Source organism: Schistocerca gregaria, chromosome 1, assembly GCF_023897955.1.
Source record: "Schistocerca gregaria isolate iqSchGreg1 chromosome 1, iqSchGreg1.2, whole genome shotgun sequence".
Lineage (NCBI taxonomy): Eukaryota > Metazoa > Arthropoda > Insecta > Orthoptera > Acrididae > Schistocerca > Schistocerca gregaria.
In genome coordinates, this window is record NC_064920.1 from 420,475,851 (window position 1) to 420,502,358 (window position 26,508).

The 26,508-nt window shown below is 40.7% G+C and overlaps 1 protein-coding gene across 1 annotated transcript in view; it reads left to right on the forward strand.

The window, feature by feature from the left end:
- The window catches only part of LOC126350334 (actin-binding protein IPP), a 63,512-nt gene extending 37,204 nt beyond the window's left edge, over positions 1 to 26,308 (forward strand). Inside the window, exons 7-9 of the mRNA XM_050002506.1 lie at positions 5,468 to 6,008; positions 16,103 to 16,323; positions 25,190 to 26,308. Of these exons, the coding sequence (XP_049858463.1) occupies positions 5,468 to 6,008; positions 16,103 to 16,323; positions 25,190 to 25,420 (993 nt within the window). The 3' untranslated portion in view covers positions 25,421 to 26,308. The remainder of the gene's footprint in view (positions 1 to 5,467; positions 6,009 to 16,102; positions 16,324 to 25,189) is intronic.
- The last annotated feature ends 200 nt before the right edge of the window (positions 26,309 to 26,508 follow it).

Genomic DNA, 26,508 nt, shown 5'->3' on the forward strand with positions numbered 1-26,508 from the left:
AAAAAGTGTTTCCACTGTAGGAACTGGGAGAAGGAAGAAGATCTTTAAGAAGTGCAACATGATTAAATTTGTGAATGGGGCGAAAAGTAAGTCCTTTGGAAAAGACTGATGCTTCTGTGGGGCGAAGGCTGCTAAGGGAAAGCTTCATGACTATGTTTGGTGTCTGTTTAGGTTCTGGATTCAGTATGGTGGTGGTAGGGAGTTTCTGAGGGCATGGTAAATGTAATAGGTGTGTGAAGCAGGGTTTTTCAGCTGTGAGGGTATGTGGGGGAGGTTTGGACATGGTTGTAGAGGTGCTGGATAGTGACACTCCAAGGCAGGAGTAAGAGGCATATAGGTTTGATAGGTTTTTTGAGGTGTTGCTGTGCATGCTGCTCTGGTTCTTGGAGGGCAAGAGTGTCAGCGTCAGAGATGGGATGCAGGAATTTGGGATTGCAGAACAGGAGAATTTTACGGATGGAGAAGATGAGGTGGAGGTGGTTTGGGCCTGGTTTACTTGGTTATGCAGGTCTAGGTTGGTGAGGGCTATGGACTGGCATAATTTGAACAGATGGAGCTCATTATGGAAGAAGCAGGTGCAGCCAGAGATGGGTAATTTGATGGGAGGATTCCATGAGCTAGGTAACAACACAGAAACAGTATGTGGGACTAGATTGTGGTTAGGTATAAGAAAACTTTTTATTTGTTGGTGCAGATGGAAGGAGCAAGGGTTCATGGTGGAGGATAAAAAATATGTAAATTACATAAAAATGCATGTGAAAAAATTGTAAAAATGCACAAAACATATAAAATGCATGGGAAAATTTTCAAAAAAGACAGGACAATTGAACTGTGGGGAACAAAGCTGAAACCTTAGGGAGCAGGGCCAACAGTACTAGGTCAAAGTGGACTAAAACTGATCTAAAAATACAGTGAGATCAAAGAGAAAAATCAATAAAAAACAATAATGTAGGATGCCGGTTGGTGGGTGGATATGTGTGAAGAGAGGGGAGAGCAGATATAAATGAATAAGGTGAGGTTAGTACATGTGTACTGGAATAAAGGAAGAGAAAGGGGGGGGGGGGGGGAGAAAAGGAGGGGTTAGTAGATTGAGGTTCAAGAAGTTTATGTGATACAGGAAAGTACAATAAAGAACACATGAAAGTGCCTGAGAATGAGGCAGGACGAGTCCAAGACTAGAGCAAATGAATCATATTCTCCACCAGGGTTTTGACTATGTCTCATAATGCCCTGCTAACCTTCCCACCCTCCCATAGTGGTATTCTGCCACCCACCAGACTTATGCAATATCCTTGTCCAAACCTGCTCCAAACCCTTTACCTCATGGATCATATCCCTGCATTAGACCTAGACACAAGATCTGTCCCATACATCCTCCGACCACCACCTGCTCTAGTATGGTCAGTTATATGGTCTACAAGCAAAGCTACAACCACTATTTTGCTCTCTACATGAGCATGGAAACCAACAAGCCGTCTCTCCGCATGATTGGCGAACAGCAAACTGTGGCCAAGACACAACTGGACTATCTAGATACTGGCCATGCAGCCGAACACAACGTGTTTCACTTCAGTGTCTGATTCACAACCTGCAAAATCACCATCATTCTTATCAACAACTGCTTTCCTGAACTGGACAGGTGGAAACTTGCACTGCAATATATTGTTCATTTTATGTATATAGACTAAAGCGGCTAGTGAAAATTTGTACAAAGGCCAGGAATCAAACACAGGTCTCCTGCTTACCAAGTAGGTGCACTAGCCACTAAGCCACCTTGGCACAGTGATGGTCACAGTTGCACAGATTTCCCTGGTATGTCTCTGTCTTCGATCCAAATTCTCATTGCTATCCAAGTCAACTTTGAATTCTCCCTTTCTCATGAACAGAATTGCCAAGGCTCTCCATGTTCTTTGTAATGGGGATTTCAAAGTTGACTGGGGCAGCAGTGAGAATTTGAATATAGGAGGGAGGCGTCCCAGGGTAATCCGTGGAGTTGTGCGGACTGCTATGTCAAGGTGGCCTAATGGCTAACATACTTGCCTGGTAAGCAGGAGATCTGGGTTCGATTCCCAGCCTTGATACAAATTTTCACTCACCTCTTCAGTCTATGCACATAATATCATATCTGTATGAGATTAGTAAAGTCTCTGAAATTGTGTCATTTCATTTGTAAAAGTACCTGTACCTGGGTTTCCGGCTAGATCCCACATTTACGTTCAATGCTGAAGTGCTGTTCCAGAACATGGAGAGACTTGGCAGTTCTGTGTGTATAAGGGGGAATTTAAAGTTGACTGGGGCAGCGTGAGATTTTGGATTAAGCAGAGAGACATGCCATGGTAATTGTGCAGTTGTGTGAACTGCTGTGCTAATGTAGCTTAGTGGCTAGCACTCCTATCTAGTAAGCAGGAAAACTGCGTTTGATTCTCAACATTGATACAAATTTTCACGTGCTGTGTCAGGCTATGTATATAACCAGTCAAGTCTTCGAAATTGCCTCATTTCACATCCTACATTCCTGTAACCCCACTGACCTTAATCTTTGCTAGTCCCTGTCTTTCATCCACCTATCCTCTTCCCTGCTCCCACTCCAACACTCCATAGCCTTCTATTCCACCAATGCACCCACTAATCTTTTTCCCTTCCTCTACTTCTGTCCTTTTCAGCTTCCACCTCCCCCCCCCCCCCCCTCCTCCCCCTCTTCCCACCCTCAAATCTCCTCGGCACACGTGGCAGGCCTATTCTGTCTGCACCACATTACTGCCTGCTCCCATAAGTGCCCTACGATTTCCCTCAGCCCTGTGCTGCTCTCCCTCCTCTCCAGCCCTGCCTCTTCCTTGCCCCTACCACCCACATATTGATTTTCCCATTATGCACATTGCTGTGCACAGTCCAACCTCAATGGTCATTTGTGTGTGAGTTGTGCTTATGTGAATGCACATGTTTTTTCTGCCTTAGAGCAAGACCTTGTGGCTGAAAGCTCAGGTGTGTAGCAGTCATTTTCTTGTGTCTGTGTGCAATTCAATGTCTGCTCTATATGCTGGGCAGCAATCTATCCTTTTCATAATGTTGTCATTATTCTACAGGATTCGGTTATTTACTTAACCAGTTTTTGTGTACTAGGTCATCATCATATTGTAACTGTCTGTCATCATTAAAGACAGTATTTGCAAACAATATTGGAAAAGATTTTACTCAATCTAGGCATGAACACAGTGAATATCATCTTTGATAGTGGCAGGTATATGCAGTTAAAAAGGTAAGTAGTTGAACAGTAAATAAATATAAAGGAAGGAAACCAGGAAGACAGTATCTCTAAGCTCGCAAAACAGTGCATATATTGCATTTTAAAGTAAATTAACAATCCTAATAAAGGAAAATTACTACTTGACAAGATGACTAAAGAATATTTTGTATAGGTATTACTTATGGAAAATGACACAGAAACAGAATAAAAGATAGAATTGACAATTGTGACAACAGAATACATTGAGTAGAAAAGCAGCCACATTAAAGTAAATAAATACAGAAAATGAAGGAATAGAAAGGAACAGACAGTGCAGGAAGCATTGGGAAACTGTAAGGATTAAGTGGAAGTTTAGAAGGGGGAAAGTATTGAGCTGTGTTTGGTCATTTAGTGTTAAATCTGGACTCCAGGCCAGATTTTTGTTGATTTCCAGGGCTTCCAACAAGTTGAGTTATTGGCCTTTGTTTGTTATGTGCATGATGATGGTCTGTGGCTAACACCTGTGACCATCACCCAGTACATGCTCAGCAAATGTTGCATCACAATTATGCTTTCTCCAACTGTGTTCATGTTCAGTCAACATAGCTGCTGTGCCTCTGCCTGACAGACCAATATAAAACTCATCTCATTCAAGACAAGTAATTTTATAGCCCATTATTTGCTAGTAACTGGGTCTTATTTTTGTTATGAAAATAGACTAGGCTCTTGTGTTCCTCGCATAGTATGAAATGCCATAGCTGCAGAATTTCAGTGTTTAAGCTACACTCTCTGATACCCGTCTTAGGTGTGTTGATGTCTAAGTATTTGTGCATCTGTTCGATTCAGTTTCTTCCCATATCATTTCAATTCTCAGTCTCAGTGCACCTGTGAATCTGAAATACCTGGGAAACCTCTCTGACAGAATGCCTGATCATGAGAGACCCAAGAATCATGCTTTGTTGAAACACATTGCTCCGAGCTGACTAATTCGTGAAGAAAAGAGATCTGTGACATTAATGAGTTGTCTCTTCAGTTATATACCCTCCTATGCACAGCATAACATTAGAAGAGTAATTTCAGTGGAGTCTCCACAAATTTTTGATCAAAATAGTGTACTAATGAATAAAAAATAAAAGCCAGTTGTAAGTGGTTTGTTTACATATCAGTAATTGCTTTCAGCTTTCAGTAAAGCCATTTTCAGTGGTAACAGAATGTGGATAAGAAGTGAGAGTCAGTAGTATGACATCAGTGATAAGTTTAGAGGAAATTTACATACATGACAAGAGTAAAATGACAATTACTTAAAACATGAAACATTCCAATAATTCTGTTAAAAACAGTATTTAGTGACATGATAACAGAACTAGATCAAAAGTTAAATAATTTAATAGTAGGGGTAATAATTAAAGGCCTAATCCAAATAAAATACAAAACAAAAAATTTCCACATCAGTCCTTGTCTTGATAAAGTACAGAGATATTCATCAACAATGTCTTGACTGTATTTTGAACTTACAATCTCAGCTTGTTTATGTTATTAAATGGTGTATTTTAACAGAATAATACAAACATTTTGTATGTCTTTTTTCCTGTATACTTATCATCGATTTGATGCTACTTGTCCCCATTTTAATTTTAGTTCTGTCATGATTTAAAATGCACCTCATTGAAGGTTGAAACAATTGGCTGATGTTTATAAAGAAATGACTTACGGCTAGAGTGGCTTTGTTCCTTGTTGCTATTATACAACTGCAGAAATAATCTATGGTCTCATTAGGGAGCAACTGATTGCATTAATCTGTTTGATTGAGTGATGAAGGAATGGTGTATGTAAACATGCACTGTTGCATTACCAGCAGGAAACATCAGAACTCATGACAGATGTAGCTTGTAGTATTAAATGACATGGTGGATTTTTTTTACTATGATATTCATTTGTAAAGTTCTCAGGAATAGTTTATAATATAATTCATGTATTTTCCTAAATTTTTGCTATGTTTGTTGCATGTATATTTCTATTACAACTCATTTCAGTGTAGTATTACTGTTGTAAATGCTGTTTAGCATTTCATTACTTAGTTAGTTCCTGTAAACGACACCTTTAGAGTTTACCCCATACTTCCCTGCTATCCAAACAATTTTTCACTAAACTCTTCTTATTCAGAGTTACTGTGATGTGCTATATATAACTTAATTTGCTTACATTATTTTTTCACACTGAAATGCTCAATACATCTCATGGCAGGTGGCATTACGTTCTATCCGTAAGGACCTAATGACAAAACGAGGCAGTCTCGTACCTTTGAATGTTCAACCTCGAATGTGTGCAAAGAAGGACATCTATGTGATTGGTGGCTCAAAGCGTGAGTTAGAGGTGTCATGGACCCGTTCTTCAGAATGCACCTTCAACTCTGTGGCAAAATTCAACACATTTCTACAGCAGTGGGAACTTGCAGCTTCAATGGGCATCAGTCGAATCCTTCCTGGTGTTACTACTCTGAATGGGCATATTTTTGCTGTTGGAGGTGAACAGGATTCCCAAATACTGGCAAATGGAGAAGTCTATAATCCTGCTGACAATAGTTGGTCAAAAATTGCAAGCATGGTGGTGCCGCGCTGTGAGTTTGGGCTGTGTGCTCTGGATGGTCACCTGTATGCTCTAGGTGGCTGGGTTGGTGAAGACATTGGTGACTCCATTGAGCGATATGATCCCATGCAAAATGAGTGGCAACTGGAAGGAAACCTGCCTGAAGCTCGTTTCAGCATGGGTGTTGTATCATATGAAGGTGAGTATTTCATAGTCAAAGTAGCTCTTGCACATTTCTCGATTTCTTTACAGGTGGATGGTTAATAGCTTACAAAAATAAATAAGTGAAAGTGGAACATGTAAGCACCACATAAATGTTTACCTCATGTGTTTGCCATTACCAAAGAAATCATACAGTAAAACCAGCTAACAAAAGATGAAGAACTGTGACTGTTTGCTAAAACTCACCCCTCCCCGTTACCCTCCCACTTCACCAACACTGCTGCTGTATGTTACTGATGAGATGTGTTATTTAGTTGTTACTCTGTTACATCAGATATTTTAATACTGGAGTTATTTTCAGAATTATCAAAAATGAAATGGACAACTTGCGTTGTTGGGAGAGAAACAATCGCCAGATAAATTGCGTGTAAAATATAAGCAAATAATTTTAAAAGAGTCCATAGTGAATTCGTAGGTAAAATGGCTCTACTTCTTGAAATACATTGGGCACATACAAAGGTTCAGGATTGTTGAACAATTGTTTTATATATATCTGTTTCATGAGTTGCAACAAGTTTATCTTTCACCAATAAGTTTATGTAACTTTTGCAACATTATAGGACTGTCATGTCTATGGGATGATCTTGTCTGTTTGTCGCTTTATTCTTTGTCCATGATGGAAGAGATGGAACAGTGAATGTGCACCCATGGGCTGTCGTTCAGACTTGTAGCAAAGACAGACTGTACAATGGAGTGGATGTAACAAACATTTTGGTGCTCATAAATTCAGAACTTTTTTTTTCCTCTTCTTTTTCTTTTTTTCCCTTTGGGGGATGGGGCGAGAGTCAGTTGGCTTTCATGGAGATAAGCAGAGTGCCAAGTACAGATGCACTAACAAATGAGAATTTCCAGACAATTCTGAGAGGCAGTGCCATGAAATATAAAGTAGAGCTGTTTTATTGAAACAATGACAACTGTGAGATTTCAGTGTTTTGTTCCCATAGTGTGTTTATTCTTAAGCTGTAAGTGGAAGTGGAACATGTAAGTACCAAGTGTGCATTGTTAACGTCACTGGTTGCAAAATGACATTTCATTTAGAAGCTTCCAATTCAAACGAAGATAAAAAGTAATTGCCCATTTTTTTTGCAGAGCATAATCCTTATCCATAGCTGACACAGTAATAATTGTAGTGTAAATATTATTGCAGTACTGGCAAACTGCTATATCACAATGTGCTGCAAAGGTGTCATGGCAGATGACCAGTAGCATTTGCCTAATGGTGGTCAGTATTAACCATACAAGAAAAACGGTTCAAATGGCTCTGAGCACTATGGGACTTAACATCTGAAGTCATCAGTCCCCTAGAACATAGAACTACTTAAATCTAACTAACCTAAGGACATCACACACATCTGTGCCCAAGGCAGGATTCGAACCTGCGACCGTAGCAGTTGCGCAGTTTCGGACTGAAGCACCTAGAACTGTTTGGCCATCGCGGCCGGCTACCATACAAGAGAAAATGATGTTTTTGTTCATTGTCAGTGTGTGTGTGTGTGTGTGTGTGTGTGTGTGTGTGTGTGTGTGGACTCTATAGCAGAACAAAAGTTCAGAATGGAGAGAGTTGTTTCAGTAAAAACAACAATTAAAAAGAGTGAAGGGACTAAGAAACTATTTCATCAACAAATTTTTGATTGTAAGTTCTGTCTGTGTGTGTGTGTGTGTGTGTGTGTGTGTGTGTGTGCGTGTGTGTGAGACAGTGAGACTCCAGGCAAGTAGTTGATCTGTGTTGCCAGCAGAATCAGTATGTTTCACTCATCTGCATGCAGTATTATTCATTAAAGTTATGGATATGGAAAAGTGAGCAAGTAATAGATACTAAACGTGTAGCTTCAGGAGCACTCAGACCATTATGTGTGTGGAAGAGATGCTTTTCCCAGTGAAATTGTGGGAGAGGAATCGGATAGTAAGAGATAATTGACAGAATGGAAAGAGTCACAGCTATCAATTCCCAAAGTCATACTGACAGTCTTGTAGGGTTTCAAGGGCATTATGTGAATCGATTTTCAGGAGCATAGCGAACCTTTGTTTAATGCATGCTATGGTGACATATTGGTTACACTGTTGAAGTCTGCCAAATGATCAAAATTCCAAGGACTCCTCTCACTGGTTCATGAAAACTGTGGGTGAAATGTGTTGCAAATCAGAGTGATTATACCAAAATATGAGTTAAGAAACTTTATTGACAAGTTTCAAGAAATTTCATGTAATATAGTGACTAACATTCTTACTTTCTCGTTCAGTATATAAAACTGTCATCAATGAAAGTTTCAGTGAAATAATACATTTCCTCTATTGAAAATACATTAATTAATATTTTCTGTGAATTCAGTTTGTACATAAAATATACTTCTACCTTTTATTTCATTGCAAATTGTAGGCACCATAGATGGTGATGTATGGAGGAAACATTTTAAGTGGTGTGTGGTAAATTTAAAGTTTTATCTTGTGCTTCAGGCAAACATTTGCAAGTGTATGATATTTTGCAAAACAAAATCAAAATTACAAAGGAAATAATGGTTAGTATTTTAAAATAACAGTTGATGTCTTTTTCTTTCGTGGACAACATAAATTTAGTGTTCGTTTCCTCCTGTAATATTATTATCTTTGTTTAATTATCTCAGAACACTGTGACATACCAAATACCTTCCTGATGTCCATATGAGGGGTATCAGATAAAATAAAAATATAAAAATTGCAAATCCTGTTTGATCTCTTTGCTAAGTAATCTATAAATCTGCCTTCCAATTAATTTTTTTATGTAAATCCAAGCATATAATATTCATGTGAATTGCTTTAAGTACCTCGTGATATTTCACATTATTTTTAAATCTCTAATTTCTGATGACTTAGTTCTAAACTGCAGGCTATTGTCAGGATTTTCTGGGACATTACTTTTCATTAGAATTAGGTGTCATAGCACCCAGAAGACGTGGTTGGATGTCAGCTGTCAGTGGTTACGTAAACAATTAGAGCTGCAATTTCGTGTGGCAGGTAGAGTGGCAACCAGATTGCATTAGTGTTGTTCATGTTGAATGTTGTTACCAGACTTGGCCGGATATATAGGAGTGGGAACAGCATCAGATGTTGAGTGATCACTTTGAAGGACACAGCAATGCCATAAGAGATAGTATTATCAGCACCAGATGAGTTTGAAAGGGCCTGTCGGTATCCATTGGTCCAACTGGTCAAATCGTGCATTATCAAGGTTTGTGGGGTATTCAGATGTGACAGTGGCCTAATGTTGCAGGCATACACATCGTCAAGATTTGGGGACAACCACTGCAAGGGAGGATTGGTGTATTGTTCACTAAAAGCATCATAATCTCTTCACATTTGCACTTGCTATCCGAGAACAGGTAACAGACTCCTGCATTGTTCTGTGTCATTCCATGCCATTGCTCGGATATTAGCACCAGCCAGTCTAGGGAATTACCATCCCATTCATAGATTGCCACAACACAAACTGCAGCATTTGAAGTGCTACTGTGACTGGGAAGCACGGAGTGCAGATGAATGGCATCACAAGGTATTCAGTGAACAATCACAGTTCTGCAGTACCCTGGATGACCATCATTGAAGAGTACAGCAGTGACCTGCCCCACTCTTCCAATATTTACTCCTACTGTCACGGTGTGGTAACCCATTGGCTGGCTGTGACTTCAGGGCATGACTGGGAGTGGTTGAGAGAACTCTGATGGCACAGCAGTGTGTCACAGACATCCTGAGTCCTCATGTATTACCTATCGCGAGGGAGTATTGTGGTGCTATTTTTTGATAGTGCAATTCTAATCTGCACCTAGGCTGTGTCACCATCAACTGTCTGCATGATGTTGAGGTACTCCTGTGGCCAGTGAGATCCCCAGATCTATCCCAATAGAAAGTGTGGGACCAGCTCAGATGACAACTTCATCCCAGTGCCAGTATCTAGGATATTAAGGATCATTTACAACAGTTGTGGGCCAGATTGCCTTGGGAGAGGATACAACAGCTTTAGGACATCCTTCCCAATGATCAGTGCATTCACTCAGGCCAGATGGGATGCAATATCATACTGATAAGTGGACTCTAGTTCTTTGTAATCATTGAAATAACATCGCATACCCTCCTCCTCCGTGTATTTTCATTTTGTTTCCTCCCCTTCTCTCCCTCTCCCTCCCACTCCCTCCCTTCCCACCTCTCGCTCCCTCCCTCCCCCCCTCCCACTCCCTACCTACCTCACCCCCCCTTCTCTCTCTCTCTCTCTCTCTCTCTCTCTCTCTCTCACACACACACACACACACACACACAACACTGCGGTTGCCTGAAGCTAAGTACCATGCTGAATTATCACAAGGAAATGCAGAATGACTTAGGATTTTGCGCTTGTATATAGAATTGCAGCTTTCCTTGATTGTGGACAAATGTCAACTATTGTTTATAATAAAGAGAAAATACTCAATAACATCCAGTTAAAAGATCAGTGATGAACTCCTGGACTTTGTCACTTTGTTTAAATATTTAATGATAGTGCATTAAAAATTGAAAGGTAATGCATAAAAAGTTCATGATTTACTTGTAGTGTCAAATTCAGATAAAATCCCAAGCTTTCTATGTTTGTCTCTATCATCATTGTCAGGGGCTAAGTCTGACGGTTAAACAATTGGTGAGGCTCCAAACTTCTGTACCTAGAGGATGGCTTCTGATTGGCTGGATAACATCATGATGTGCTCAACTACTGCCAATTTTTCCAAATACTTGTATTTAATGTGACGCTGGTGCTCGATACAGTGATCAGCAACAGTCCATACAGACTGGCCCACATAACAATTGCCACACTTGCAAGGAATACTATAAATCCCCAGTGCTCTCAGGCCAAGATTATCTTTAACCCTCAATCAGATGCAGAGAAATACTTGTATTTAATGTGACGCTGGTGCTCGATACAGTGATCAGCAACAGTCCATATAGATTGGCCCACATAACATTTGCCACACTTGCAAGGAATACTATAAATCCCCAGCACTCTCAGACCAAGATTATCTTTAACCCTCAATCAGATGCACTGTATTTCATTACACACGTAAAGAATAGCAGTCTTTTTGTTAACAAGATAAACTTATACAGTCATAATCGACTGTTTAATACACTCCTGGAAATGGAAAAAAGAACACATTGACACCGGTGTGTCAGACCCACCATACTTGCTCCGGACACTGCGAGAGGGCTGTACAAGCAATGATCACACGCACGGCACAGCGGACACACCAGGAACCGCGGTTTTGGCCGTCGAATGGCGCTAGCTGCGCAGCATTTGTGCACCGCCGCCGTCAGTGTCAGCCAGTTTGCCGTGGCATACGGAGCTCCATCGCAGTCTTTAACACTGGTAGCATGCCGCGACAGCGTGCACGTGAACTGTATGTGCAGTTGACGGACTTTGAGCGAGGGCGTATAGTGGGCATGCGGGAGGCCGGGTGGACGTACCGCCGAATTGCTCAACACGTGAGGCGTGAGGTCTCCACAGTACATCGATGTTGTCGCCAGTGGTCGGCGGAAGATGCACGTGCCCGTTGACCTGGGACCGGACCGCAGCGACGCACGGATGCATGCCAAGACCGTAGGATCCTACGCAGTGCCGTAGGGGACCGCACCGCCACTTCCCAGCAAATTAGGGACACTGTTGCTCCTGGGGTATTGGCGAGGACCATTCGCAACCGTCTCCATGCAGCTGGGCTACGGTGCCGCACACCGTTAGGCCGTCTTCCGCTCACGCCCCAACATCGTGCAGCCCGCCTCCAGTGGTGTTGCTACAGGCGTGAATGGAGGGACGAATGGAGACGCTTCTGGCTTGGCGCCAATGATGGTCGTATGCGTGTTTGGCGCCGTGCAGGTGAGCGCCACAATCAGGACTGCATACGACCGAGGCACACAGGGCCAACACCCGGCATCATGGTGTGGGGAGTGATCTCCTACACTGGCCGTACACCTCTGGTGATCGTCGAGGGGACACTGAATAGTGCACGGTACATCCAAACTGTCATCGAACCCATCGTTCTACCATTCCTAGACCGGCAAGGGAACTTGCTGTTCCAACAGGACAATGCACGTCCGCATGTATCCCGTGCCACCCAACGTGCTCTAGAAGGTGTAAGTCAACTACCCTGGCCAGCAAGATCTCCGGATCTGTCCCCCATTGAGCATGTTTGGGACTGGATGAAGCGTCGTCTCACGCGGTCTGCACGTCCAGCACGAACGCTGGTCCAACTGAGGCGCCAGGTGGAAATGGCATGGCAAGCCGTTCCACAAGACTACATCCAGCATCTCTACGATCGTCTCCATGGGAGAATAGCAGCCTGCATTGCTGCGAAAGGTGGATATACACTGTACTAGTGCCGACATTGTGCATGCTCTGTTGCCTGTGTCTATGTGCCTGTGGTTCTGTCAGTGTGCTCATGTGATGTATCTGACCCCAGGAATGTGTCAATAAAGTTTCCCCTTCCTGGGACAATGAATTGACGGTGTTCTTATTTCAATTTCCAGGAGTGTATTATAGTAACTAAACACCGATAAAATAAACTTCATTGTATGAGATAAATCACTGTTGAATAAAACAGCAATAACATAAACTTTTCATTGTATCACTCTGTGGCCACATACAGATGTTACCTCACAGTAAAGACCCACTCAAACCATTAAACAGTGCAGTCGCATCAGATCACTGGTCCCTTATTGACCACCAATTATCTCATAGGTAACTGCATCATTGTGGGATTGTGCTGGTAGCTCAGAATCTGAGTCATTTTTTTTGCACTGATCATAGTTTTTTTTCACCTGGTTCGTTGTCACACTTGCAAGGAATACTATAAATTCCCAGTGCTCTCAGGCCAAGATTATCTTTAACCCTCAATCAGATGCACTGTTTTTCATTACACACAGAAAGAATAGCAGTCTTTTTGTTATCAGGATAAACATATAGAGCAGAATCACTGTTGAATAAAACAGCAATAACATCAACTTTTCATTGTATCACTCTGTGGCCACATACAGGTGGTACCTCACAGTAAAGACCCACTCAAAGCATTAAATAGTGCAGTTGCATCAGATCCCTGATCAACCGCTTATTGAACACCAATTATCTCATAGGTAACTGCCTCATTGCGGGATTGTGCTGGTAGCTCAGAATCTGTGTCATTTTCTCGCACTGATCATAAATTTTTTCGTACCTAATTTGCTGTTTATTTTATATAAGTGCTGCTCACTTGGACACACACTGATGAGCCAAAACGTTATGACCATCTGCTTAATAGCTTGTTTGTCTGTCTTTGGAATAAAATACATCAAGGATTTGGCAGTTTCTTGGTTGGTTTGTGGAGATACGTGGCATTAGATGTCTAAGCACATGTCATGTAATTTGTGCAAATAGTAGGCCGTTAATATGTGTAGGCAGTGATGGTGCCCGATAGCAACCCAAATGGGTTCCATGGGATTTGCATTAAGTGAATTTGGTCATGAGACATCAAGATGAGTTCACTATAATACTCCTCAAACCACTCTACCATGATTCTGTCTCCAAGACGTCGACAATTACACTGATGGAAAATGACATCTCTGTCATCTGGGAAGACATCAAAAATGAATAGATGTAGCTGGTTTGTAGCTGTCAGCATGCCTTCGATTACTGTCACAGGTCCCATGCAAGCACAACAGAATGTCTCCTATAGCATAATACTGCTCCCACCTGCCTGTGTCCATGGCACACTGCATGTTTTGAGCTACTGGTCACCTCGATGATGGCGTTTGTGGAGATGACCATCAACCTAGTGTAGGAAAAATGAGATTCACCAGCCAACACTTTTCCATTGATCAATGGTTGAATCCCGATGGTCCTATGCCCACCACAGTTGTAACTGATGATGTTGTTGGGTCAACATGTGAACATGTTGGAGTGATCTGCTACGGAACTCCATGACCAATGTGCTGTGAAACACTTCTGCATGTGCCAGCATTGTGCTCTCAGCACAGATACCACAGATTACCAGCTATCCTGCTTCACAGAGCAGACAGACCTTTGAATCCCATGTTCGAGTGAAGAACCACTGACACCCAACCATTTAGCACCTATTGGTAGTTTCACTGTGCTTCTACCTCTTTCCATAGATGCTCGTGACAGTAGCATGTACCGTTTTTACTGTTTTCAAATTACTCGTTCACAGGCTTTGCGTAGTTGCTTATGTCAATGGATTTTCCCATTTTTGCCCATATCTACACTAGGGTGATCCCTGGTTTTGGTCCACTTGTTTCATGATTTCATCAGTTTGGATACTGGGCTGCCACTTTGCTGTTCACCATGCACTTTGTTGTTCATCATGTGCTTTGTTGTTCATAATTCACTTTGTATGATCAGTTTTAGCCTTGAATACTGTCTAATCTTTTGTTCACCCATTACTGTAGGCCAGCTCTTGAGTAATTTTGGCAGTGGTAGATCCTTTTGCCCCTACAAATTTAGTTGCGTCACACACTTAGCAACTCTTGGGAGCAATAATTGTTGAAGCCATCATTGTTATCTGGTTTGACCCACACTCAAACAACAACCAAATCAAAACAGTGCCTGCTACTGTTTCGTAAATGATCAGCAGAAGGTACTGCATTCATGTTACTTTATTCTGGGCTGCCGTCATTTAAATATAAACAAATGACCACACTTTCAGAATATGCTCCATTAGGATACTAGTGTCACCAGTTCTGTAATTTCACTTCAGTATTTGGTACTTAACCTAGGAGGCATCGCAGCAGACATACAAAAAATTCAGCTGATGGGATTGTAGCGTAACCCATGCTGATAAGATTATAGCAGATCAGCGTTAACTTTCATGGTAATTCCAAAAAGAGAGGTAACTTTATTCTCATGACACCTTATTTGGTGAATTTAGAAGACTGTGTAATATATGGATATGTGTAATATACGTATATTTCATATAAGGATTGTGAGAATAAGACAAGAGAAATTATGATTTGTGACATTACATACAGATTGATTTGTTCCAAATGTGCTCAAGGGACTGCCACTGGATCATGATTTTTCTTCAAGACAACTACTTGACATCACCAGGTAATTGCAACTGGTTACCACAGGCAAGTAGCAAGTGCCAGTCTCCCCACAATGATGATGTCAAACTATTGCCTTGGTGAAATATTGTGAAATGTACTCAATGTGATCCAGCAGCAGATCCCGGAACCTTCTTCACCTGTGTGAGCTTTGCATTAAGTAATACACATATTAATCACAAGTAACACATTTCTACCACTGTGGTGAAAAATGGCTGGAATGCCCAGCTACCTCTTGGTTACTTTAGCTACGTGGAGTTCTTTGAATTGCCTCAAGATAGATGAGTCTTGCAGTTTACTATGTTGGTGGTGTAATGATTGCAAATCACCATTGAATATATTTTATTTGTTGACAACAAATGAGAAGTATACATTCTGCAGAATGTAAGGTCAGATAATGTTCCAACACTTCTAATTTAAATGGTGTGGTGTTTTGTTAAATGAGTGGATTCTATAAGCTCCATGCTGGGATGTTTACACACAGCTCTGATTATGCTGTAATCTATTTAATATTATTCTTCTGACAGAGAATCTTTATATTATTTTCAAATGTGGATTCTGTAACTGTTTCTAGACAATTCTGTAGAAATTCATTGTCGTACTTTCCATGACCTCTCCTCTGTCCTCCTACAGAATCACATTGTTGTTTTGTCAGATGCCATTTTTTAGCCAATACTGTAGCACAATGCTTTACATTGTTAGATGACACTGGAAATTTTTGCAAATTTCTAGTTATACACTCATGTTTTTGAAGGTAAGTATCATTTAGATGTCCATGATTAGTAATAAAACTCACTGACAGGTAATACAGTACTGATAATTATAGTGTGTCACCTACTACTTACATAGTTAATCCAAGGATCTGTGTCTAGTGAAACACTGCCATGATTTAGATTTGTTGCTCTAATGAATGCTAAATTAATGGTTTTGCATTTGTTGTTTCCTGTTATTCTAGAAACTATTAAACTCACTATTTTTCTTTCTCCTTAGGTTTGATCTACATGGTTGGTGGTTGTACACATCGTAGCCGCCATGGAAGAGAGCTCTACAGCTATAATCCTGTAACTAAGGAATGGGCAAATTTGCGACCTATGTCGGTTCCCCGAAGTCAGATGGGTGTTGCAGTCCTGAATGACCATCTTTATATTGTAGGGGGCACTAATAGACATAATGAAGTGCTGCAGTCGGTGGAAAAATATTCTTTCCAAGAGGTAACTACCAGCTTTATAACCTGAAAGAGTCTTCAAAAGTCTCTGAAGTCCAAATAACTTATGGGTTTTGCTGCCGGGTGACGTCGTCGAACACCGCTGATATTTCGACAGGAGCACACCCTGCCATTCTCAAGGCCCAAATGCAAGGAAGAAAAAATGTGCAGCAAATTTAATAACCTCGGTTCACAGGGGAGAAACAAGGAAGACACCACACACAGAACAAGTGTCAACACAACCAAAGATAACCAACATCAGAAATATCGATAGTTACTATTAATCAACAAGTGAGGTAGCACTAATTCTGTCCCTCTGTTTTTTTTATGAGAGACAGAGCCGGATTCCAAGCAGCATTTAAACAATATCCACCATCTCTGTTAATAAGGTTGCTTGATAGTCTGATTTCAACAGCTTCCTTAATAACACTATCCCAATAGCTAGACGTGCAAGCCAGAATCTCCGTGTTGTTGTATTCAATGGGATGACTGGTGACCGGTGTCAAGGCAATGTTCTGCAATAGCGGATTTGCTCGAGCAAATTATTAAGGAAGCTGTTGAAATCAGACTATCAAGCAACCTTATTAACAGGGATAGTGGATTTTGTTTAAATGCTGCTTGGAATCCAGCTCTGTCTCTCACCAAAAAAACAGAGGGACAGAATTAGTGCGACTTCACCTGTTTAATTAATAGTAACTATCGATATTTCTGATGTTGGTTATCTTTGGTTGTGTTGACACTTGTTCTGTGTGTGGTGTCTTCCTTGTTTCTCCTCTGTGAACCGAGGTATTAAATTTGCTTGCACATTGTTTCTTCCTTGCATTTGTGCCTTGAGAATGGCAGGGTGTGCTCCTGTCGAAATATCGGCAGTATTCGGTGACATCACCCGGCAGCAAAACCCATAAGTTATTTGAACATTCGATTCGCCGGGAAAAGTTAAGGTCTCACGTCTCTGAAATTCATTTTCAGAAATCACTCTTGCAGAGTAGTTACTAACAAGGTGAATTATCCCTCTGCATGTGGTTACAAATGGCTGAGATGAAAGTTGTATGTAAATAATAATATTCACACCAGTTCAATAATTAGGATTTGTATTTTGTTTCAAAATGCTCTCTTCTTAAAATCTCTTGCAAGGTTGTTTGTAACAATGATTACATTAATTTGTTGTTGATAGGACGATAGAGGGTGGTCACACTGTTAACACCATTTTAGAGGTATTAAGTTTGTGAAACTCTGTGTGTTATTTTCATCCCAAGGAGGTGAGATTGAAAATGGATGCTGTCATTGATATGCAGCATAAGTTCCCGCAAAAGTTAGCAGTGTGTCTCTATGGTCACATTCACAGCCATAACACTGCCTCATTATGGATGAGCAACTGTCACATTCTTGTCACGATGGAGAATACAAAACATTTTTATGCGAGACAAGATATTATGCTGGCTAAATCATTTTTTATTACTATTTAAATCATCCTGGTAAGTTGCTGAGTTGATGAAAGTGTATCGTTATACCCATTGTTTTCCTGCGTTCCGAACTTGAAAAATGTCCATTAAATGATACTGTTAGACTACCAAAAAGAAAAATATATAAAAAAGCTAGGTTGGCTACAACTTCAGATTGGTGCCTCCTTGACAGAGTCGCACATTGTGAACATGATTTCATAGATAGGTTAATAAATAAACAAACAAATTACATCTATATTTTAAGACTCTCTTGATTAAAAAATGTGTGCCAAATTCTGAAATCAAGATGTCTGACTTCAGTCACCAGGCTCACCCACTGAATTATCTAGATCTTATCCAAAACTTATTTTCTCTGGCCTTCTTCTGGAATGGCAGTGCAGTTTGCCACATTTCACTTCAGTATTCAGGTATCATCTGTAGTTTGCAAGTAATCCAATCTTCCAAGAGAATTAAAATCTTTTGACTGTGTTATAATGAAATATGTAGCAATATCAGTATAAATATTTTATCTTTCTTCAGGATGGACATTCTGGAATAACTTTTGATTACTTCAATGGAAAATTATCTGTCTTTTGCAAAAATACATATCGCAGTCTCATTTAGCAGGTGATTTTGTTGGTACAGCAACCCAAAACGTATCATCACATACAACCAATTAATCGGATATCTGTAGAGCAAAAATAATATTAACTTCCACATTGAGTAAAGAGGTCCAAGTGTCTTTATCATAAATAATAAGTTGACAATATGTGAATATATTCTTCCCATTTATTCTTTCCTGATGGAATAGATAAATTTGCGATTTCTCATAATCATTGATTCCACTTTACTGAAAAATTCAAATTCTATATAGGATATTAAAATGCAGTTGTTTTATATTACACTACACAACGAAATAAAAGAAGTATCTAACAACTAATATTCAAACACTATATAGACAGTGGGGGGGGGGGGGGGGGTGGTTCAATCTGTGGTTGGTTATGATACTGGTAGAGGGTGGGCTTAAACTACCATGTTTATGGCACTACCAGCCCCAAGAAGGAATGTCTCTGCAGCAGTTAGCAAATGCTTTGTGCACTTCACTGTGTGTTGTGTATGCTCCAAGTTCTCATTTGTTTATGCTGTAGCCAACTGTGATATAGTGTCTGAATTTTACTTGTTTGACCTTGCACCAGACCTTATATGAAAACATAATAATCCATAATGCTAAACTCAGGAAACATTACTTTTGTAAAGTTAAAACAAAAAATTACATATTCATGAAAACCTGAGTGCAACGTAATGTTTCACAGTAATGAGGAAAATTATGACACAGTTTATTTTCTTAAATGATCTAGTTTTCATTCAAAATTTTGTAAAAATATGAAAATTAGTTCCCAAAATGTCTAGTTTTCTACAATTTTTCAATTACTAACACTTACACATGTTCTTGCATAAGCACTAAATTTTTTAGTTCAGCAAGTTACTTTCTACTTTGTTGTACATTACTAAACAGTCTTTATATTTTAATGCCAATACCCTAGAACTTTAAAACTGATTATTTTATATGAAAATACTTGATACAAAATTGAGTTAACATTCTTTTACTTTTGACAATTTTCATTTAGCTAATTATAAACTTGGAAACATGTTACCATATTACAAATTATTAAAATTTGTGATTTTGTTGATGATGCATTATGTTCAGTATCAATTAGTATGTAATCTGCAGTTCTTTCACACAATATTAAATAATGAATAATAAATATGAAATGTGGTGATCAGAGAGAGAGAGAGAGAGAGAGAGAGAGAGAGAGAGAGAGAGAGAGAGAGAGAGAGAGTTTTTCTTCTCTTTTGTACGTACCTATTGAAACTCAGTGCTTCTGCTATTTAGTGAGTGGTCCCCTCTTAAGTTACTTACAAGGAATAAGGTCGTGTGACTTGAGAGCCTGTTTTTGTTTATGCATTGGAACTGTTCTGGAAGAGAATTAAAAATACATCTGTACAGAGCCTCTTTAATTTGGGAAAACAGTTGTTGTACGTCCAAATACAAATTACGATGATCTGATGAAAGATTGAAAAACATAGTAGTTGTATGGGAAAAATGGCATGTTCTGTTTGTTGTAGATTGCTGGCTTATAAGTATTTTGGTTGTAATGCTTGCAGTAATTGCATGTACTTAATTCTTGCAAATAAAATATAAAACACAATAGCAAAATGCAAATTTCAGAAATATTTGAACAACTTACACAGTCATTTTGAGTTGTCTTTCAAAGACATTGAAAAGTTGAATAAAATACTGGAATTTAATAGAAAGAACAATGACTGCATAAGAAAGAGTGTTTGTGAAATGTGACAGAAGTATTGGAAGGGTTGAATAAATGCTGTAAAATTAATGCTTAATCCTTCTTTTACAGAACTTTGAACTAATTAGAAAGAGGATGGCAGTGGAAGCGGAAGAGAGATACATGTGCACAACACTATCTTTTACATTTGGGAGATTGTGCAGAGTTGGGGGGACGGGGGTGTATCGTAAGGATATCTCACTATTTCATGGAGGATAGGATTTGCTCATAGGCAGAACAGCAAATATGAAGCAGGCTGTATCACTCATTTCTGGTGCAGTACTGACACGAAGATGTATGCCCTCAGCATTCTCACATATAACAAGGCCACTGCTGTGATTTAACACTTGGGAAAGGACTATGTGTTGTGCAGCTGGAGCTGCTGTTTGATAAAACTAACCCAAAGTTCTGGACATAGAAACTAGAACCAATAAAGGTGAGATACATGCCCCGATAGCCCAGAAAATTTCAAGAGTGGATTATTAAAAAAGTAGAGACAAGTACAGGTTTGCTAAATAGTCACCCTCTCCTCTGCCCCCCCCCTCCTCTCCCCGTACTTGAGTGTAACACCCAAACATTAACAACCATGCTAAACTGTCAGAAAAGCCTTTCTTTACGATTGTTCAATTTATGTGTCACTTTGGCTTGGATGTCAGTTACGTCATCAAAGTGTAGACCCTGTCTCATGAATTTGTGCACTTTATTGTTTTGTGAAAGGTTTGTAAACTTGTTTCTTCTTTAAACGTTCTGGGGAATGCCCTGAAAACTTGATTTAGAGTTGTTCCTACATTGTGTTTTGTGACACAATAATGTTGACACACTATGGCTACACATCCACTACTGAACACTGTCTGCTCACAGCTGACTGGTTGAATGCACATTGTTTGTTCAAGATGCCATCTAGTTACTGAGTTGACATTGTTTATACACCAGGAATAAAATCAGTCTCAGAACTCTGTGTAGTTACATAACCTAAAAACAGCACCATGAACAAATGCAAACAAATAAAGTTGAATAATTTAATTATTTGTTATAGTAATGCTGATGATAATAGCATCAGTGTAACAATGCCATGGTAAATTGGTTTTGGATGGTGTATAAAATGATATAAAAATTAAATGGACTGGGAGGGTAGAGTAATACATAAAAATCGTGGCGCAAAGAAATGATTAGAGAGAGGTGAGATTTTAAATTGACTCTAATGAAGAAAGGTGATGGATCTCTCATTTTTAAATTTCTATTTACTTTCACTTTAACCTCATATTACCCTTTCCACCTTCTAATACCATGTCAACCTCACAACATTTCTACAACGACCCCATTAAATTTTATTTACATTCCCTCCGCAAACATGCCTTCACCCTAGCCAGATTACGCTCCCATATTTTATTTACTCAGGCTTGTCTGACATTTGGCATTACTCCCAAAGGCCTCACACTTAAAGTTCCCATCTCTGGCTGCAATCCTTCTTTCCATCAGTCCTTATACCAGTTCCAAACAGCACAATCCATAGCCCTCACCCGCCTAATCCTTCACCTATACATCGACTCGGCCAATGAACACACCCGTTAACTCCTATCCCAAATCAAAGTCTTCAATCTTTCCTCTCCCACATCCACACCGGTTGTACATAGCATCCTCCTACAGGCCAACCACAAATTAGAACAGCATGCCACCCTCCACCTCAAAAAACTATCCAATCTCCTGGTTTCCCACCTCCGGAAAGGCAACTCACTCACCCTCCACAACCTTTCCAACAAACCTCAACCTCCTCTCATTGCAAACAGACCCAGTCTCTCCCATCTACTCAATCTCCCACTTCCAGCTCCACTCCCCCCAACACCTCAAAATTCTAGTCAACACAATCTGGAACCACAACACCCCAATTCAGTAGTTAACTTTTCCTCCAAACCTCTCTCCCAATCCGAAACCTCTGTCCTATCCAAAGGCCTCACCTTCAGCCCCACTCCCAGGTTCAACCAAACTGCCCTTGTCAAAGATTTACTGTCCTACACACGTAGTCTCTGCTGGAAATATCACTTTGCCACGAAGAAAAATAATCCAGATCCCACTCCTAATGATCCAACTCCCCAAGACACTATCCAAATTGAACCCTGCCTGCAACAGTTCCGTCCTCCATCACAACGGGACCCACCTCCTCTTCCTCAAAATCACCCTCTCCAAACCTTCCAGGAATTTCTCACTTCCAGCCTTGTCTCTCAATCTTTCTTGAAAAACCTTAATCCTACTCCCAACATCACCACAGCCGAAGCCCAGGCTATCCGTGATCTGAAAGCTGACCGATCCATCATCATTCTTCCGGCTGACAAGGGTTCCACGACCGTGGTACTTGATCGTCGGGAGTATGTGGCTGAGGGACTGCGTCAGCTTTCAGACAACTCTACATACAAAGTTTGCCAAGGTAATCCCATTCCTGATGTCCAGGCGGAGCTTCAAGGAATCCTCAGAACCTTAGGCCCCCTACAAAACCTTTCACCTGACTCCATCAAACTCCTGACCCCACCAACACCTCGCACTCCTACCTTCTACCTACTTCCTAAAATTCACAAACCCAAACATCCTGGCCGCCCCATTGTAGCTGGTTACCAAGCCCCCACAGAACGTATCTCTGCCTACGTGGATCAACACCTTCAACCCATTACATGCAGTCTCCCATCCTTCATCAAAGACACCAACCACTTTCTGGAACGCCTGGAATCCGTACCCAGTCTGTTACCCCCGGAAACCATCCTTGTAACCATTGATGCCACTTCCCTATACACGAATATCCTGCACGTCCAGGGCCTCGCTGCAATGGAGCACTTCCTTTCACGCCGATCACCTGCCACCCTACCTAAAACCTCTTTCCTCGTCACCTTGGCCAGCTTCATCCTGACCCACAACTTCTTCACTTTTGAAGGCCAGACATACCAACAATTAAAGGGAACAGCCATGGGTACCAGGATGGCCCCTTCATATGCCAACCTATTTATGGGTCGCTTAGAGGAAGCCTTCTTGGTTACCCAAGCCTGCCAACCCAAAGTTTGGTACAGATTTATTGATGACATCTTCATGATATGGACTCACAGTGAAGAACAACTCCAGAATTTCCTCTCTAACCTCAACTCCTTTGGTTCCATCAGATTCACCTGGTCCTACTCCAAATCCCATGCCACTTTCCTAGATGTTGACCTCCAGCTGTCCAATGGCCAGCTTCACACATCCGTCCACATCAAACCCACCAACAAGCAACAGTACCTTCATTATGACAGCTGCCACCCATTCCATATCAAACGGTCCCTTCCCTACAGCCTAGGCCTTCGTGGCAAACGAATCTGCTCCAGTCCTGAATCCCTGGACCATTACACCAACAACCTGAAAACAGCTTTCGCATCCCGCAACTACCCTCCCGACCTGGTACAGAAGCAGATAACCAGAGCCACTTCCTCATCCCCTCAAACCCAGAACCTCTCACAGAAGAACCCCAAAAGTGCCCCACTTGTGACAGAATACTTCCCGGGACTGGATCAGACCTTGAATGTGGCTCTCCAGCAGGGATACGACTTCCTAAAATCCTGCCCCGAAATGAGATCCATCCTTCATGAAATCCTCCCCACTCCACCAAGAGTGTCTTTCCGCCGTCCACCTAACCTTCGTAACCTCTTGGTTCATCCCTATGAAATCCCCAAACTACCGTCCCTACCCTCTGGCTCCTACCCTTGCAACCGCCCCCGGTGTAAAACCTGTCCTATGCACCCTCCCACCACCACCTACTCCAGTCCTGTAACCCGGAAGGTGTACACGATCAAAGGGAGAGCCACGTGTGAAAGCACCCACGTGATTTACCAACTGATCTGCCTGCACTGTGACGCTTTCTATGTGGGAATGACCAGCAACAAACTGTCCATTCGCATGAATGGACACAGGCAGACAGTGTTTGTTGGTAATGAGGATCACCCTGTGGCTAAACATGCCTTGGTGCACGGCCAGCACATCTTGGCACAGTGTTACGCCGTCCGAGTTATCTGGATACTTCCCACCAACACCAACCTATCTGAACTCCGGAGATGGGAACTCGCCCTTCAGTATATCCTCTCTTCTCGATATCCGCCAGACCTCAACCTCCGCTAATTTCAAGTTGCCGCCGCTCATACCTCACCTGTCTTTCAACAACTTCTTTGCCTCTGGACTTCCGCCTCGACTGACATCTCTGCCCTTGCTCTTTGCCTTTAAATATGTCTGCTTGTGTCTGTGTATGTGCAGATGGATATGTGTGTGTGTGTGTGTGTGTGTGTGTGTGTGTGTGTGTGTGTGTGTGTGTGTGTGTGTGTGGGAGCGCGCACGCGCGCGCGTGTGTACACCTGTCCTTTTTTTCCCCCTAAGGGAAGTCTTTCCGCTCCCGGGATTGGAATGACTCCTTACCCTCTCCCTTAAAACCCACATCCTTTCGTCTTTCCCTCTCCTTCCTGAAGCAGCAACCATCGGTTGCGAAAGCTAGTAATTCTGTGTGTGTGTTTGTGTGTTTTGTTCATTGTGCCTGTCTGCCGGCGCTTTCCCGCTTGGTAAGTCTTGGAATCTTTGTTTGTAATATATTTTTCCCATGTGGAAGTTTCTTTCTATTTTATTTACAAAATATAAAGTGATATGGATAAGCCTATTTTTTTAAAAAATGCAGAGAGGAAGAGACAGGGTTAGACTCAAGACAACTGGGTGGAGTGACATGTGAAGGTGGAAACTGTGTCCTTTTGGGTAAATTCCTTTATTTAGAAATTGGAGGCATTGGCATGGGTGAGTTTTTCGTTGAAAAACTTATGTGAGTGATGTTATATGTGTATCTGGTGTTCGGATGTGACTATATTATTTGATGGGAAGCCATCGTGAATGGTACAAAGGAAGTGCAAATGGAGGTATTCCCATTTCAGATTGTGACTTAAAATCATAATTTGTAAATGTGCCCATAGTGCCTGTCGTTATCCACATTGCAGACTTTCATGTTACATTTTTCCATTTTGATTAAATATGACTTACTCAAATGACTTCAAAGCACATATCTGAAATTATAGTATTTTTTTTTTCCCTCTTTCAGAACAAATGGACTGTTGTACCACCAATGAGGGTGGGGCGTGCTACACCAGCAGTAGCTGCAGCAGATGGTCTTCTGTACGTTATTGGAGGCGACCAGCTTCATGAAGTACATTTTTACCGTGCCCAGTTCTCAATAACATCAGTTGAGTGTTATGACCCATTATCAGATACATGGCGCAACTGCTCTCCATTGCCAGAAAGTCGTAGTGAAGCTGGTGCTGTGGTTTTATAGTGGCAAGCATGCAATTATTGAGTATTTCCCAGCGAGTGAATGTGACAAGAATTGGAACTTATTGTTTTATGACAGACTGGAAAATGGTATTCTGTTCTGCATTTAGGCTTGGATCTTATTCTGATATGCAAACTTGTTATTGCCTATTCTCTTTCCACTTCTGCATTGCTCCTGGAATGTCTTAGAGGGCATAGTTGGTGCTGTAGACTACTTTTAGAGCTGTGACTCTAAGGAATTGTGTTAAAAAGTTGGAAACCTGTACAATTTGCAGTATTTTCATTTGTAATTATTTTATCTGTTAATTGTGTTTGTATAAAAACAACGAGAATTATGTTGGAGCAAATTTTGAATGTAGGTACAATCATCTATGTTGTAAGATCTGCTATGTAACTTCAATTGATGAAGTATTATCTTGATTTTCTTATTGAAATTTGCTGTAAATATTCAAACACTAATAACCAGTGGCACACAAAATTTTATATATTTTTGGAAAGTGAATAACATTTGTTGTAAATTTACACTTTCATACTTCATGTTCCCATGAATGAATGACCTTTGGAAAGTTGAGAGCAAGTGTGTATTAACACCATAACATTTTTTAATTTGATCTCACTGAAAAGTTTGATAACATTGTTACAAACGTCACTGTATTATCTTCTTTCTTTGGATTAATTATTAGAGAGATTTTAATTATTTGTTTACGTTAAGTAATATTTTCTACTGTTTATTTCTTGTGTGTGTTCATTCATTTACATGTAAGAAGTCAATGGTAGAAAAAGTCCTATTTTGTGAATGCAGTTACACTGTAGTGTTCACAGTTTCACTGAAGTACCTTTATATGATCTATGCATGTCTGTAAAAATAAAATATTTGATGTCACCATTATAATTGATTCATAATGTAATGTAATAACCATAATTAATTTAGATGAGATTACTTTAGAACCTGGAGTTAAGAGGAGTGGTGACAATGTGACAGGCATAGACCGACATATACGGTCACTGTCACCAGTCACAGTGAGCAGTTAAACTCCAATATTAACTAATGTCAAGCTGTACAATGTAGATGGGAATTTTCAGCAGGGGTGT